The 15,854-nt window shown below is 41.2% G+C and overlaps 5 protein-coding genes across 9 annotated transcripts; 2 read left to right on the forward strand and 3 right to left on the reverse strand.

Annotated features, from left to right (window-relative positions):
* Positions 1-15: 15 nt before the first annotated feature.
* On the reverse strand, positions 16-4,366 carry LOC124186754 (nascent polypeptide-associated complex subunit alpha, muscle-specific form-like). Its single transcript, XM_046578717.1, has 7 exons — positions 3,871-4,366; positions 3,628-3,747; positions 3,301-3,342; positions 1,185-3,131; positions 948-1,100; positions 687-837; positions 16-590 (listed from the first exon to the last, which is right to left on the reverse strand). The coding sequence occupies exons 1-7, from the start codon at positions 3,950-3,952 to the stop codon at positions 494-496; spliced, it is 2,592 nt and encodes an 863-aa protein (XP_046434673.1). The 5' UTR covers positions 3,953-4,366; the 3' UTR covers positions 16-493.
* Positions 4,367-4,376: 10 nt separating this feature from the next.
* Positions 4,377-6,517, forward strand: LOC124186757 (RNA transcription, translation and transport factor protein). Its single transcript, XM_046578722.1, has 4 exons — positions 4,377-4,560; positions 4,664-4,885; positions 4,979-5,077; positions 5,171-6,517. Exons 1-4 carry the CDS (start codon positions 4,500-4,502, stop codon positions 5,533-5,535), a joined length of 747 nt encoding a protein of 248 aa, XP_046434678.1. The 5' UTR covers positions 4,377-4,499; the 3' UTR covers positions 5,536-6,517.
* On the reverse strand, positions 5,886-8,554 carry LOC124186758 (AN1-type zinc finger protein 2B-like). Its single transcript, XM_046578724.1, has 2 exons — positions 8,362-8,554; positions 5,886-7,134 (listed from the first exon to the last, which is right to left on the reverse strand). The coding sequence occupies exons 1-2, from the start codon at positions 8,552-8,554 to the stop codon at positions 6,638-6,640; spliced, it is 690 nt and encodes a 229-aa protein (XP_046434680.1). The 3' UTR covers positions 5,886-6,637.
* On the reverse strand, positions 7,960-10,892 carry LOC124186759 (transmembrane emp24 domain-containing protein bai). Of its 3 annotated transcripts, XR_006871720.1 has the most exons (7): positions 10,511-10,892; positions 10,196-10,316; positions 10,009-10,079; positions 9,837-9,839; positions 9,417-9,543; positions 8,220-9,301; positions 7,960-8,143 (listed from the first exon to the last, which is right to left on the reverse strand). XR_006871720.1 is itself a non-coding variant. In XM_046578725.1 (6 exons), the coding sequence occupies exons 1-6, from the start codon at positions 10,688-10,690 to the stop codon at positions 8,119-8,121; spliced, it is 642 nt and encodes a 213-aa protein (XP_046434681.1). In that variant the 5' UTR covers positions 10,691-10,891; the 3' UTR covers positions 7,960-8,118. The 3 variants fall into 3 exon arrangements, 1 of the variants encoding a protein (XP_046434681.1); XR_006871721.1 differs by lacking the exon at positions 9,837-9,839 and having other exon boundaries at positions 10,511-10,890; XM_046578725.1 differs by lacking the exon at positions 9,837-9,839 and having other exon boundaries at positions 9,184-9,301; positions 10,511-10,891.
* Positions 10,893-12,331: 1,439 nt separating this feature from the next.
* Positions 12,332-15,536, forward strand: LOC124186755 (zinc finger protein 678-like). 3 transcript variants are annotated; one of them, XM_046578720.1, is made up of 5 exons: positions 12,332-12,473; positions 12,576-12,766; positions 13,059-13,325; positions 13,496-15,182; positions 15,251-15,536. In XM_046578720.1, the coding sequence occupies exons 3-5, from the start codon at positions 13,059-13,061 to the stop codon at positions 15,475-15,477; spliced, it is 2,181 nt and encodes a 726-aa protein (XP_046434676.1). In that variant the 5' UTR covers positions 12,332-12,473; positions 12,576-12,766; the 3' UTR covers positions 15,478-15,536. The 3 variants fall into 3 exon arrangements, with proteins under 3 accessions (XP_046434676.1, XP_046434674.1, XP_046434675.1); XM_046578718.1 differs by having other exon boundaries at positions 12,346-12,766; XM_046578719.1 differs by having other exon boundaries at positions 12,352-12,826.
* The last annotated feature ends 318 nt before the right edge of the window (positions 15,537-15,854 follow it).

A 15,854-nucleotide genomic window follows, 5' to 3' on the forward strand; every position in this document is an offset into this window, starting at 1 on the left:
AACTGGGCAACGGGATACAAGCAACTATTCACCTCTTTTATTCTGACAAGGTCCGGTAGTTTAAAAAAGAACCGAAATAAAAAAATACTTTCCGCATACAGTAAACGTTTGGAACTTGACGAACTGTTTATAAATTATTTGAGTATTACTTATATTGTAGTATAAATACAGAATTCCATAGTTTGTAACTTGAAAAGAGAAAATCCCATCGCTACTTCAGATTTGAAAACGCAAGTGAACTCCATGAACGCACTTATAATGCTGAAGGAATTCCGTATAATAATATGAACAATAATAATATTAAAAAAACTCAAATAAAAACCATTTCATACTGTACATACTGTCTAAGCAATAAAATATTTAAGTATAATACATGCTCAATAATTGTTTGAGATTTTTTCCTTCTTTCCTTCTTTTTTTTTGGTTGGTCCCATTTCATCACCTTTTTCTTCCTTCGTCTTCTTCTTAGATTTCATTAACACTCATTTCTCTACTAATGTAAGTTACGCGATTTCATCTGAAGCTCAAAACGCCGATTGGTTCGCACCCCTTGTAAAATTGATCGATTTTTGTCCTGGATATTTTTATTCCTTGAAACCAAAAATAAAGACAAAACGAATAAAATAAAACAAATAAGACTTCCCTTTTCTCACAAAATAAGAAAGCACCGAAATTTTTGTACTAACCTTACAGCACTTGATGGAGGATTCTTCTTGATTGCTGTCCGGGCTTCAACTTTTCTTAACTTGAATCCGAATCTGTTGTAGCCTTCACTCTGCTGGGTTGTAGGTGCAGGCTTTGGTGTGCTTGGCAGTGGTTGGAAGTCCGATACAAGAGCTAAAGATGTATTTAGGAAAAAAATCCATTGGATTGATTTGTAGTTGTAGTGATATTCAATCGCGACAAAAATATTATTTTCAACTCTTACATCTGCATTTGATACTCACGTTGGAAAGTCCGAGCAGAAGACGCCGTACTGAACTCGACGTGCCTCTTGGCGACACGTTCCTTGACATCGACGAGAGATTCCATTTGTGCAAATTTCTTCTGATGGATTTGTGCAAAATTAGGTATTCTTCTAGGAGCAGGTACCTTAGCTTCTGAAAACCAAAATCAATAATTGTGGTGAATTAAATCATCGATAACGTCTATCTAAAAGGGATGTAATTTGATATACCGTTTACCTGTTTTTGACGTAGAAACACCTGGTTGCCGGGGTCTACTGAGTCTGTTAATGGAATCCTGAATGGTTTGATTGAATTTAGGAGTTTTGTTCAATAAATTTGAAGCTGAGTTGGACCTTCGCTTGTTACTGCTTCTCAGCTGTTGATTGATCTCATTTCCTTTGGTCAGAGACCGGGATCTCCTGTGTTGACTATCCATGCCAACACTGCCTCTAGAGCGCCGGGCCGATTGGACAACTCCAATCCTGTGCCTGGCGGGCGTCTGTACAGTGGGTACAGATTTTCTGACTGAACCGGTACCAAGGGCAGGCGATGAGGTGCTGGTTTTCTGAGCTGGGCTGGCAAAACGAACACGGCAGCGTTTCTTTGCATCTGGAGTACAATTGCTTGGCTCCATAGCAGAAAACGAACGTTTTCTTGACTTCTGTAGACTAGGCGTCTTGGGCTCAGCCAGTTCATATGTTGCATCCTTTTCTCCTGATTCGCTGATCTTCTCTGCGTTTTTGTCCTTCTGTTTGAGAGTCAATTCCACAGATAACTCGTAGGTGCCATCCTTGGCTTTAGAACTATCATCAAACATGTCATCGCTCATAGCGATTAGTCCAAGGGATTCATCATCGCTCGGTCTGGATTCCTTCTTGTTTTCCATAGCTTGAGATATTCTCTGTGGCGTTATCATGGGGCTGCTCGTGGAGCCAGAAGAAAACGTTATAAAATCAGAAGTAAGATTCAAGGAGCGCCTTATCCGACTCCGAGGAGTCGTTGTTGGGGAAGTCTCAGCCAACTCCAGTAAAGCCTTAATTTTGTTTGGAGGGACACCGAAAGGTGACGAAGTGGCAATGGCGGCTGCCGCTTCCTTCGATACTGGAATTGGTCGCAGTGGAGTTCCAGATGACGTTATCGGCGAGCGTTTTTTTGCGGTGGATTTTGGCCGCCTTGGACTTTCCGGCTGGGCAAGGCTGGATCGTTTCACATTAACCGGTGTTGAGATTCTGCCTCTAACCAGCAGACCACTTTTCTGCAACGCGGCGGGTGTTTTCACAGGAGATTTACGGACTTTGGAAGCTGGAGTGGGCAACCTTTTGGATGGCGTTTTAGGGGCTGGGGTTTTGCGACTTTTTGACACTTTTGGTGACACAGAAGGTTGGTCGCTCAGTTCCTTTCTGAAATCCATCAGCGCGACAAACGGATTATTGCAATCCACTTGCATACGAGTGGTCTGTGTTTCTTGAACAGTTTGTCCTATGGAAGCACTCGACTTGTCCGAAGTTGCGGGCGATTCGACAGTTATCGGCAGCTTCCTCGGTGTCTTGGAAAGCCGTAACGGTGAGTAAGAGTGCGTCTTGGGTGAGCCAATGTTGAGCGGGGATTTTTTTGGCGTTTTGGAAGACCTGTGCGGTGTCAAGGTAACTAACATCGGACTGCTCTCAGGCGTTACTGTGTCGATAGGGACAACGCTGAGCGGCAAACTCTGTTCCTGTTCCTTCGAAAACGATTTCCTTGGTGTCTCTTTAACTTTTCGATATTCCTCTCGATTTTTATTCTCATCTGCATCCTGAATTTCGTCACTTTGCCCTGGCAATTTACTGTGGTAGCAAGGATCAGGTTTTTTTTTCGTCGAAAAGGTCTTCGCTTGTAACCTAGTTAACTTTACAGGGGTTTCTATTGGAACCAGCCAATTTTCAGTCAACATGTTGTCTGCCACAGTCAATACCCGTTTTTTTCTATCCGTTATGTTACGCTGCTGTGGTTTTAATTCCGCTACGGATGTTCCGCCAATGTTGTCATTCATTTCTTTCCGCAACCTCGACCTTAATGGACGGTTTGCTATCTCCGACTCTTGCAAAGTATTGACTTTGTCAAGTTTCAATTGTCCAATCGGCGACTCAGCCTTGTTCTCACTATCGGAATCGCTCGAGCTTTTTGTAGGCTTCCGTCTACGGCTTCCTGAAAGTTTTGTAAATCAGGTATGAAAGATATTCTCACTCGATACAAGAAATAAAGCTTCAGGCTGTCCAGCGAGTAAACAATTATTGAATTCTCTGAGATTCTCAGATCCTTTAATATGCTGGACATCCTGAACCGTACGTTGTGACAAGCGACAAATTCATCTTACTAGTCGACACAGCAGTGTTGCCTGCTTTCTCTGGCAAGGCACCTGCAACAGAACAGTAATATATTCACATTATATAGGAAGAACGGTATTAATATTATAATCATGGAAAATAGCACAAACTTGTTTTCAAAATACTTTGATCTTAATCACAAAAGTTGTATGAGAATAATTTCTGATTGACTGATTTTCCTTTCCCCTTTTAATGCAAGATTAAATAAACAACAGTGCCAAGGTCGGCCACCCTATTATCAAAAGTTGGACAATCATATGATGAGATACAGCTGTACAAGATAAAACACTGAAGGAAAGTAAGACGTTTATTTGTACTTTTTCGATTGCGTCCCGATGCGGTTGACGGTGTTTTCATAGTCTTTGAGGACGTGTTCGACATCGCCGCCGGCGAAGCTTCCGCATTCTCGTTGTCATCGTCGATAAGTGTCCGCTGATCTGAAATTTTAACGGAGACTATCCATTGGTTAGGGATGGCGAGGAACACTTTCCATTTCTCGCCGTCCGGTTTGAGAGGGCAATCTAACGGCGCGTGTAAATATTGACATGCTTATTGCTTACGTTTTCGAGTGAGGCGTTGGAATTGTCGTTGGGGTGCCGGCATGCCGCTCTCGTCGCTGCTGTGCTTCCTCTTCCGCACCATGTTTACCTTTCCAGAACCACAGGAACGTCGTAGACAGCGTTGAACCGATCCGCGATAACCGACGACAATTTTCACTGACGGATCACAATTATTTGACGGCTAATTAAAATCTGTCACCCGTCTCTTTTCCCGCTATCGTTGCTTGCTCCCGCTGTTTTGCCCGTTTTTGCACCGCCTTCGGTGTTGAATAACGCTTTTCTCGTTTCAAAGTTTGAAAACCGTTGATCGGGGCGCTGCTGCCAGCTGCCTTGGCATGAACTCGATTCATTGCCTTAGAATAACGACTCACAAGTGTTTCCAGGGACATGCGTGAAAACGCGCCATATTTTACAGCCGAAAACTTCTAACAAGTCACGCACTCAACTATCGTGGCGTTCGCGGTGCGTTGAGTCAATTTCATGCCTTCACATACTCTTTGGCGTTCACTTCCCTACAATGTTTACTCCGTCGATAATTGCGGTATCGCACTGACTTTCAGGTGTACTTTGTCTTGCCGTTAAACAAGAATTGTAAATAAATTATAACCGCGTAATTTTCCACTTATAAAATGTTTAAGAGAAAATTGAAAGCGCTAGATTACATAGACCGGGATAAGATAAACGCGAATGGTGAGTCGCAACCGGTTAGCCGGTACACATACAAAAATTTAACCTTCGGTCTCTCACAAGAGCGATAACAAGTTTTCTGAAATTTCAATAATATCGTCTTTAGACCCACAACACTTTCGCAAACTGGTCGTCTGGCTCGAAGACCAAAAGATACGTCACTACAAAATTGAAGATCGAAAGGATATCAGAGATATAAATTCAACCAGTTGGCCCGAAACGTTCAAGAGGTATTGCGAGGACGTCGCTTGTCCGATAACTACCCAGCCCGTGGATCAGCTCGAATGGTTGATTGGGTTTGCCATCAAACTGGAGTTCGAGGATAACTGTAAGAACCGTACCATGTTTGTTTGGGTACTACTGAATTCTATTTTCAGGCACTTACGAAAATCTGAGTTTCATTCAATTCAAACTATTGCAGATAAAAAGTATCAACCGATAACAGGCAAGAGTTTGAAAGATATGAATAAACCGGTAGCACCCAACATAAAATCATCAAACCCGTTAGACAATCTGGACTGTGAGTATTATATTTCAGAAAAAACTTTTTGAACTTACTAACATGACAAATACCGGTATTCACATTTTTTAATTCTATTTTCGATGATTAAAGTTCACAGTGCAGAGTTTAAGAACGGAATCGAAGAATTACGAAAGCTACTTTGCATTCCTCGACATTCAGATCACCTTGTAACTCTGCAAGCGTGCAGTAAAATAGTTTGCAAGAGACTGAATGCAGAAGCTTTATTAAATCCAAAATCGATAGTGTTAAAGGGAAAAGAGTTTCCGATATTGGAAGCTGAGTTGGGATTCAATATGGGAGATCCAGTTCTGAATAATGCGGCAAAAATCTTGAGATTGCTGTACATTCAGGATTTGAGGGACCTTCAAACACGAATAAATGAAACAATCGTCAGTGTTCAAAATATCACTGCAAATCCAAGGACTGATACGAAGCTTGGAAAAGTTGGAAAATAAACAGTTAGTCATTACGATTCCCATCGCACATTTACACACACGAATGGGATGTTAAAAATTTTGCTGACGTTCATTGGCTAATATTGTTTGATAACAATAATTGATATCAATTTCTAACAATGAACCAAGTGCTGCTATTTATAGACAAATTGATTCGTCATATGGTATGCGTGTTTGAATAATGGAATGTAACGATAGGTCAAAACTAATAAATAATTATAATATACAATCGCATTACATTCGTTGATTGTCTTTTTTCACTTGCTTGTATTGATATCGAATGAATTTAGATGTGAGGAATTCTTTGAAACCTAAGTTTAATGGATAAGAATATAACTCAGATTTCACAATATGTTTATGATAAATATTTATTGTATGGATAAGAGTAGAGGAAAATTTGCAAGTAAAGAACTTTTTACTCGTTTCATAACACCGTTTCTTCTTTTTTGTGTTACAATAAAGCTGGTAGTAACTATTTATTATGACAAATGGACAGAGGCAGTTTGGAACGTGATTGTTCGCAATGTGTATATAGATTATTTTTAAATTATTTACAAAAAATTGCGTAATTAATTAATCACTAGACAGCGATCAGAAGTCTTAATTTGTTACATCATTGCGATTATAACTAGACTTGGTGAAATAGAATTCGTGATTGGATAGAGTAACTAATAAGGTTATGTTTATGTATAATAGTTGAGGAGACTTGATTTAAAATTTAGGGTGAATGTAAACGACTTAACAGCAACTGACGAAAAAAAAAGCTTGTATGAAAGATACATAGTTCAATATTTCTTTCAAATTCTCGTGTATTTAGATTTAAAAACTAGAGCTTATTTAATGTGAAAAAAGACAGAAATTCAGTTTCCTCCCGTAAAAGGCTAAATTATAGAATAGGATTTTGAAAATGTCCAGTTTTTTGATCATCCATAGCTCGTAAGAACCCGCCTACTAATTGATATTTGATGCCTAATTCTAGAAACGTTGAAAAAAAAAACATTAAACGCATCTTCAGCAGTTGACAAGTAATTCCACCAGGATTTCAACACGTCTGTTCTTCGTTGCCGTCACCGTTTTATCGTGTTTATAAATTATAAAAGAACTAAGAGAGCATGCATCTGCCTTTGTTCCCGAGTGGAATCTCTTCCTCTTGACAAGACTCGATCCTCCCAGCATTTTCTTCATCTTGAAGAGAGGCTTGTAAGGCCCTGGCCAAGGCTTCGTCCTCGCTGATAGTTCCCTGAAGATTCCTAAACAGGCTAGAATTGGCATTTTGATTATTCTGTGGGACTCGACTCTCGGCCTGTTTGTTAAGAGCTTCGATCCTCCGCTGACGCACGGTTTCCTCTTTTCCCACACAAGCGTGATCGCAGGGATGCCGGTGTTTCAAGCAAAAGTTTTTCCCGCAGTCCCCGCATTTAACCGCGACGATTTCCTTGATTTTGCAGCCCTTGGACGTACACTTGTTGGTGAAGACTTTCCTCCTGCTTTTGGCACGATCTGCCTGACAGTCGTTGTCTATATGCAGACTTACCGCGAGATCGGGTGGATCGGATCGCTTCGAAGGCACTGGGGCGTTGCAGAGCGGACATACAGGCACTTGAACGTCCTTCTTATAGGCACTTGGACACGCGTGACTGGTGTAGGATATGTGATCGGTGCAGAATATCGCCTCGCAGGCGTCGCACTTCAGGGGCAGAAACTGGAGACGGTTGCAGGTTTTTTCGGAGCAATGTTCACCCAAGTTTGGAAACTCCATTGTCGTCGGATATTTCAGGGTGGATCGTTACTGTTTTCACGCTTCGTTGAATTCGAGATATAATTTGTCGATTGTTTGCCAATTTTTACTACCTGCACACTCTCGTTGTTAGCGATTCGCCAGCTAGCTGGGCCACGTCCTTGTCCTCGAAACTTTGTCGATAAACTGTGTCATCGCCGAAAACCCGTGAATGAATAAGACCACGCAATTTATAGCGTTTACAACGCTAAACGGGAATTGTGTGCGGGATTAATTCGTAGAAATTCGGGAATGACGGTGATCGGAATTCGCCGCGTCATTAAAAGGCAACGTTTCACTTCCTGCACTCAATTTTGAACCACGATTGCACGATTTGTTCTAGAAACGACGACGCGTTGGTATCTCAAAATTTTATCACTGAACGCAGCACCCCCAGCGGAATTTTACATTAACAATTTCGAGACGTGGACGTTGATGCCGTCGGTAACCGGCCAGCAACAGTTTTTCGAAAACTGAATTTTTATTTTCGTATCCGATCGTATATCAGAAAAGTTTCGAAACTTGATAAAGATATTCAATGGAATCAACAGGAAAAAGGCTATTTCTACCATCCGATTACTAAAAGTATAAGAATTCGTCTCACCCAAAGGGATAATTTGTTGTGGAAAAATAGAAACGAAATCCTCGAGTCTTCGAACATGTTTTATTCCTCAAATACGGAAAGGGTCGACTTTGTTCGGGGCAATTTTATTTCATCGTTAAAAAATGTTCACGTCCTTCCAGATTCGAATTCCCTGTACAGTCAGGCGTTTCCGAAACTATCGAACGGCGGCAATTTCATGATTCTAGCAGTCCCGAGACCGGCTAATACTGAAAAAATAAAAAGAGCCATTAGCCTCACAATGATGATGTGTAGGGAGCAGGGAACAATATTAATGATACGAACCGGCCGCAAAGGAGAACATCACCGATTTTCCAGTAGTTTTGTTAAATTGTTTCGAATGGTAAGCGACGTAAATACCGGCACCGATCAATCCGCCCCCGCTTACTAACCTACAACCCAAACAATCACGGTCTCTGGCTGTAACCACGCTTTGCCAATCTTCCGACATGTCGATTCACTTTCAATGATTGTCGCAGAATCAAGTTTGTAGGTTTTTTTTTCTCCACTCCACTTTCGGAAATTACACCAATTTCAGATAGCTCGTAACCCGTTTTTAGAGTCGAAAAGCAACCTTTTCTTCTCATTCTCACCCGAGAACCGCCATCTTCCAATGACATCACTCACAAGTCACGTGCTTCCTCGTGACACCGCGGTTTCGTTTATATTTTGAATAAAATCAATTTAGGTCAACGAAACAGGTGAAATAGATAGGCCGTAAATCTAAAACAACACATAAGGTGTTCCCGGATTTCATTTTTACTCTTTAATAAAAAAAAAACCGTACATTGTATATTACCGATAATGTATGTAATTATGTCTAGATCTGTGTAAATACACACGAAGTAGGTTGTCGATGATTCCTATGTGAAATATTGTTTAACGTATAAATAAATAATCGCTTACCGTTCATTGTTTTATACTTATTTCAGTAAGTATGCTTCAATTTTTTTTTCAACTTTTTGCATACGTTTCTTGTTTGTTTTCTTTTTCCCTTCTTTTCTATTTTCAAAATACAAAACTTTCAAGTATAGCTGTTTTGCCAAACATTGTTTCAGCGGCGTTACTTAATAATTGTATGTATGTACAATATATAATTAAGGTACAACGAATGGTGCCAAGCGTAAAAGATTTTCCATGCAATCACCCGATTGAATTCTTGCAGCCTTGAGGCTTATTACATTCGTTCCCATTTCAATTTGCGAAGGATTATTTTTATTTGTACGTCATTCTGATTCTTTTCATTTACTCGATCAATTTCTTCGCTTTGAAAAAACGCCGCAAATAGAGAACCTGCCAGGTCGCCAGACCCAGGAGACAACACATTGAGAATATGCTGAAGTACAATACTCTACTGTTAGTCGACTCTGTAATGATACGAAAAAGAAAGTGATGAGAAAGTGATATCGAATCAGTGGCAATTCTGCATTTTTCAATTAACGAGCATGCAAATGAAAGAAAGGAGAGTAAAAAAATTCCCACCATTTGTGTCTCTCATCTCTTCCTCATTTTTGCGCATCCAGGAAAAGGCCTGAACAATGGATTCGGATAAATCCTCAAGACGCTTCAGCTCCACTTCCATAGGTTTAAGCTTGGCTGCTTCGCCAATCTATGGAGAAAATGAAAATTTCAGGTAAAGCGCTGTGATGTGTTTCTCTTCTGTTCTCACAATCAGTAATTTTTGCTCACCTACGTGTCAACCATGTCAACATAAGATCAAAGATAAATAAGGGAAATGAAGAAACAAGAAAAATTAACAAAACAAGCAACCTATCATTCAATTTTATAATCAAGAAAACATGTTAATGAATCAACGAGGCACAGATCAAAATTGGTATAAGTTGGGTTATTAATTATACACGTGAAACTGTACGTGAAGAAAATTATTTTATGTGACTTTACCGCCTGTTTCGCTAGAGTTCAAGCTGTATAGGTTATATATATGCAGACAAAAGAGAGAATAGTAATAAGTTTCGATCGTCAAACAGAGTAAAATCTAATAAATATGTGAAATGCAACGGCTTGTTTCTTTGCAACAGAATACCGATACTACTGAGTCAGATTTGTCACTCACCCCTTCGTAGCTTTTCGCCTCAATGCCTCGCTTGATATTCAACGCGACTTCTTGCTTTATTCCTCGCATATCTGTAGCAACCAAATTGATTAACACATATCACCAAGTGAAATCGGCATCGGACGGCAGCTCCCATAGCTCGAACTGTGACAAGATGATAATGAGATAAAAAAAATGGCACACTTACGAGGGGGAACATGAGATGTGAAGCATATTTGGAAGGTGTCGAAGGTTTCGGTGACGAAGGAAAACTTTCCACGTGAAATATCTTCCTTTTTGGAAAGTGTGTGTCCTTTGGAGTCGGTTACCTGGGTGAAAGGAATGAAGGTAAAGCGGTATCGAGATATGTATATGTGAGAAGAAAAAACGGTGCGCAAATATCGCAGCCAACGAAGCATATTGAGGACGCACAGACTTGGCTACAACATAACCTATAACGCCGAATTTCTAACTGCAGCGTAGCGAAGCTTTCTCGGCTGACCCGAGGCCTGGCGTAACTTACGATGAAATTAGCAGTCTGTCCAGTAGCTTCAGAAACCTCGTATTCACCGGAGACAAGAACGTTGGCCTGAACTTCTTCCCTCAAACACTTCTCGGCGTTGGGCTCTAAGTAGAACATAATCGCCCGTACGTTTGCGAAAAGGGAGAGAAGCGCAACGGCGACGAGAGTCTTGCCCGCCATTCTGTATTCGTTTACTACGGGAAATATTCTTTTGCAGATTTAATAAATACGCACAAAATGGTTAACGAGAACACTTCTTTCTTCTCACACCTCACATGTAGACAGTCTGAAGGAATGCATCAAATACTTCCGACGTGTATTAACATCGCGATGAGTTGGCAGCCATTTACAAGTTGCGACGTCGCTCGACGGTGGTTCAACTACATGTATGGATGCATTGTACACGTCACCTCCGGTCTGTATAGGTATTCGCTTCGTGCACACCTTGCACACACATTATCAATGCATATATATTTCTCTATACGTACCCGCTTCTCAGCGTCACCAGTAGGCATAGCAGGAAAGTTCATACCCCTAAAGCTGGGATTTCATGGGCTGTAAAAAGTAGTAGCAACACAGAGATGAGTAAAAGTTTTTATTAGTGCTTGAAGTTCATTCATCGAAACAGCAGAGCAAGCAAACGTGTACACTTGGGGACAATGAATCTGAGACAGCTAATTTTTTACACCAGTTATGTTGGCTACACAGAGAAATCTGCAGCGCCACAGTCGGCCGAGCCCGAAACAAACACAATCTCAATAAAGATAACATAACCCACGACCGTCGAATCTAACCTTAAGATAGATACTGTGGGAATAATGACTTGTCGGATTGACACGTATTCTAAGGTTAGATTCGACGTTCATGGGTTATGTTGCGTTTATTGCTTAATTTATTGTTTATGAGGATTCTAACAATTTAAACATTTGCTCCTGCCTAATTATCGAAAAAACTGTTGAAAACCGACGCTCTGCTTAGGTTATGCAGACGGGCGGCCGATTCGAAATCTTATATGGATTAGGAATATTTCGATTCGGTCCAAGTAACAATTGCTTCCGATTCCTTTTCGATTTTTGATCAATAATATCACAATTTCCTCATTTGCTCCCTCACGACTGCCAAGAAAACTCGGAAAAACGATACATACTCGTCGCGCGATGAGGGGTCAGGTAGCAGCACTTCGAACTTATGTATCCGATAAAAAAAATTATAATTGGGCACGGCGACGAATTGCTCCTCGATGCTCCGTTATTACTTGAAAATTGTCGACTAGTTTCGTTATTTACTCCTCTACAATTTCTAAGAAAAATGGGAAAAGCGACGCCCACTCGTTCCGCATCGAAGGTTCGGCTGATTCGAACCACTGAATTTGATGTGAACTCGTATCGATGTCGAAAAAAATGATAATTCAGCCGAACTTGGCTATGCTCGTGATTGTTTTTCTGTGGTTGATAAGCATACGTACGATTTAGCAATTTGCTCCTGCCTAATTATCCAGGCAAGTGGGAAAGACATAGCATATGATTTGTAGGTTATGTCGACGGGCGGCAAATTCGAAATTGTATCCGCCACAACAAACGGTAATTTGGTTCAAGAGACAATTGCTTTCAATCTCTCCGGGGTTCCCAATCATTTACTAATGCTGGTAGTTTCACTCTTATAGTTTTGCAGAAAAGTATGATAAATGAGCGGAATTATTTTCTCGCTCGTGTTGATCACCGGTAAATTTTAACTGGTTCCTGAGATGAAAATATTTTTATTCGCCCAAAGCGACAGTCTTTGCATTCTAACACATTCTAATGCAACCTCGTACCAAGGCAAAGATAAATAAAACCAGGATCAATCTTGCGACGGGTATGCGCGGCTGTAGACAACTATGCATTCTGAAATGAGATAAGACTGCCCGAAATATTGTTATAATGTACAGCTGATGAGAGACGAAGATGAGAATATTTTTTTGCAAGTACGCGTACATACATATTTATATCTATAAGTTACAGACTTTTTTTCACTGTATAAAACCACATCTAACACCAACTGCAAAGAAGGGTGTTCTTATTTCCAGTGACTGTGATCGCCAACGTGTACTAGAATGTCTTTTGTTGATAGAGGGAGAAGAAATGAAAAGAAAGAGAATGGGACTACGTTGCATTGTTCCGGTTGCCATGGTGGCGTGTTTGAAAAATAAATGAATCATTGCTTTAGTCGATAAACCAAAGAAGCTGGATCTTGGGAGCAGCAGAAATTTCATTTCAGGTATTGCATTTAGTTTGCCATGAAAGAGACTTGAGACTCTGACAACTTTCCAAGGACAAGGTAATCTGCTCTTACCAATAATTTCAAAACAGATTCTCCTAAGAGTTAAAAAGCAGTCGGTATTTATCGAGTTTTTTCTCTTTTCTCACGGGTAACGAAACTGTTACAGTTCATCAAAAGATGCTTTGATATAATTTCAACTCAACCAAACAGCTTTATCGAATAATCTACAATCATCAATTGCACAGTTGTGCCAAAAGTCACTTGATAATAACATTCTTCTTTTTTACAGATGTCGAAGGCGGAATCTGTGAGTACGCTGAGTAACGACGACGACGAGATGGACGATTTGGACGGATCAATAATTTGGTCCCAGGACGATCCAGTATCCTCTAACGAGATGATGGAAATTGAAGATAGTATCGGCCCAGGAGGAGATACTGCTAATTTGCTGTGCAGACTGTGCGCAGGCAGAGCTATAGATCCCATATACATATACTCGGAAATTGGTGAATCGATGAAATTGGCACACAAAATGAACACCTGCCTAAGCATAAAGGTCTGCGAAATTTGAAGTTATTCCGAATCATTGTTTTAGAATACAAAGTATAAACAACTGTTTTTCTTTAATGTAACGAGGCAAATGTCTTGAAAAATCATATAACAAATGACATTCTATTCTAGAATGGAATTCATTGTGCCAAAAATTAGTCATCCTTGACATTTCAGATTCGCAGGACCGATCCGCTACCTAAGCAAGTGTGCCTGAATTGCGCGGAGAAGATAATGTACTGCAACGACTTTGACACTCAGTGTATAAAGGCGGAGGAAACACTGTTGATGATGTTGCGAGAGAAGCAGCGTTTTGAAATTCCGGAACTAATAACAAACGAGATATTGTGCGACGAGAAGTCGTGTCCGCTGTGCTTGAATGGACGAATGACAACAGGTCCACCTAACCGGACAGATCCAATATCTGCGGAATTGTACGACAGCGATATCGTGCTGGACAGCAGCGACGAGGAGAGAGCGTACGAAGAACTGAAGGCGGAGAGGGAATCTGGCGGAACTTCGATAATGCTTCAGTGCCTGGGTAACAGGCAGCAGTACCTCAAGTGCGGAGCCTGCATGAATTTGTACCACACCAAAGAAACCCTCGACAGCCACAAGTGTAAGCCAAACGTCCAGAGCACCTCGAAACCCTACAAATGCGCGATCTGCTCGGTTACATTTACTTTTGAGGAGAGACTCAATTTCCACATGAGGTTTCACGCCAGAGCCAAAGCTCTTTATTGCGAGATTTGCAAAATAACGTTTGGCAAGGAGTTGAAGCTGTTTTATCACTACAAAAGGTACCATTGCGAGGCGACAACCGTATCCTGCCTACAGTGCGGCAAACTGTTTGAAAACCAGTTGGCGCTAAGAACGCACGTTTGCGTCGATGGAAAGACGAGGCCTCACATCTGCGAGGTTTGTAACAAGGGTTTCTCGGATGGCTACACCTTGAAACGCCACGTCGTGACGCACCTACCCGAAAAACCGTACAAATGCGGTCAGTGCGCGAAGAGTTTCACCCAGAAGTCGAGGTTGAACAAACACATAGCGGGACACGGCGTTGTCATCGAGGAGTCACAGACCACCTGGAAGTGCGTTCAATGCGGGGAGGCGTTTGCCACCTGCGACGACGCCGACAATCACTACAAAACGCACGATGAAAAAATAACTCTGATCGAGGAGCTGACCGCATCAAAAATGTACCACTGTGAATTCTGCAACAGCTTTTTCTCCGATTTGGACAACCTAAAAACACATCAGAATTTACACTCAGTGGAAAAACCGTATAGCTGTAACCAGTGCATGACCGTTTACAAGTCGTACGCGGAAGCGGTTCTGCACTGGAAGGAACATCCAAGGATCTTCAAAGTGTCCATTGCCTTCTCGTGCGACATTTGCAGTAAGGACATGAAGGAACTCTCGCTACTCTACAAGCACAAGCAAAAGCGACACCACTACATACCGAGGAGGTCAGAGAGCGGGGATCTCAAGTTTATCTGCGAACTGTGCGGCAGTGTGTTCGACAAGATGACTGAGGTCCAAGAACACGGCAGAGAGCAGTGCTCCAAGTTTCCATGCGATATATGCGGCAGCCTGTTGCCCACGGCCAATTCCCTCAATGCTCATAAAAGACGTCACAGCGGACTCAGACCCTATGTCTGCAACATCTGTGGAAAAAGCTACACCCAGTCTAGTCACATGTGGACGCACAAGAGATTCCACATGGGGGTGAAACCCTACGCTTGCGAGTATTGCGATCAAAGATTCACAATAAAACCTGACCTGGCCGACCATACGAGGAAGAAACACACCAGGGAGAGACCGTTCAAGTGTGACGTTTGCCACAAAGCTTTTCTCACAGGTAATCTGATTTATTCTCAGATCTTGTCTTGAAATGCAATCTATATAATGGATTGTTCTTTTTCACAGGTTCCGTGTTTTATCAACACCGGCTGATTCACAGAGGAGATAGGAGGTACAAATGTCACTACTGCGAAAAGGCGTTCACCAGAACCGAGGCTCTCAATAATCATATCAAAATACATACAGGAGAAAAACCTCATGCATGTGACGTGTGCGGAAGATGCTTCAGGCAGAAGGGTGACATGCGTAAACATCGAAGAACACAACATGTTCCTAAACACGAAGTTGTGTGATATTTCATAGCTACAGATTATCCAGACTCTGAAATAAAGTTTTTTTTCGTACCACTTCACCCAATCATTCGTCGTTTATTCCATTCACTCGTTGATTGCGTAAGTAAATGTACATTTTAAGATATTGCAATGTAATCAAGGTGTACGCAGACAATAATAGTCAATGGAATTAATGCCACGCGATAAGTTATCTGTATTAAATCTTTGAGATAGAGGCCAGTCGAAATAGACTATTTCTAGGTGTTAAATCTAAGTAATTTTTGCGTGGCTGTAAAATTCACGGTGATCGAAGAGGTTATCTTAAGTATAAATCCCAACTTTTCGGAACAAAATATCTAGCAGGTTTTGGGGAAAAATTCAAAATTCGTCGCTGAGGA

Source organism: Neodiprion fabricii, chromosome 7 (genome assembly GCF_021155785.1).
Source record: "Neodiprion fabricii isolate iyNeoFabr1 chromosome 7, iyNeoFabr1.1, whole genome shotgun sequence".
Taxonomy (NCBI): domain Eukaryota; kingdom Metazoa; phylum Arthropoda; class Insecta; order Hymenoptera; family Diprionidae; genus Neodiprion; species Neodiprion fabricii.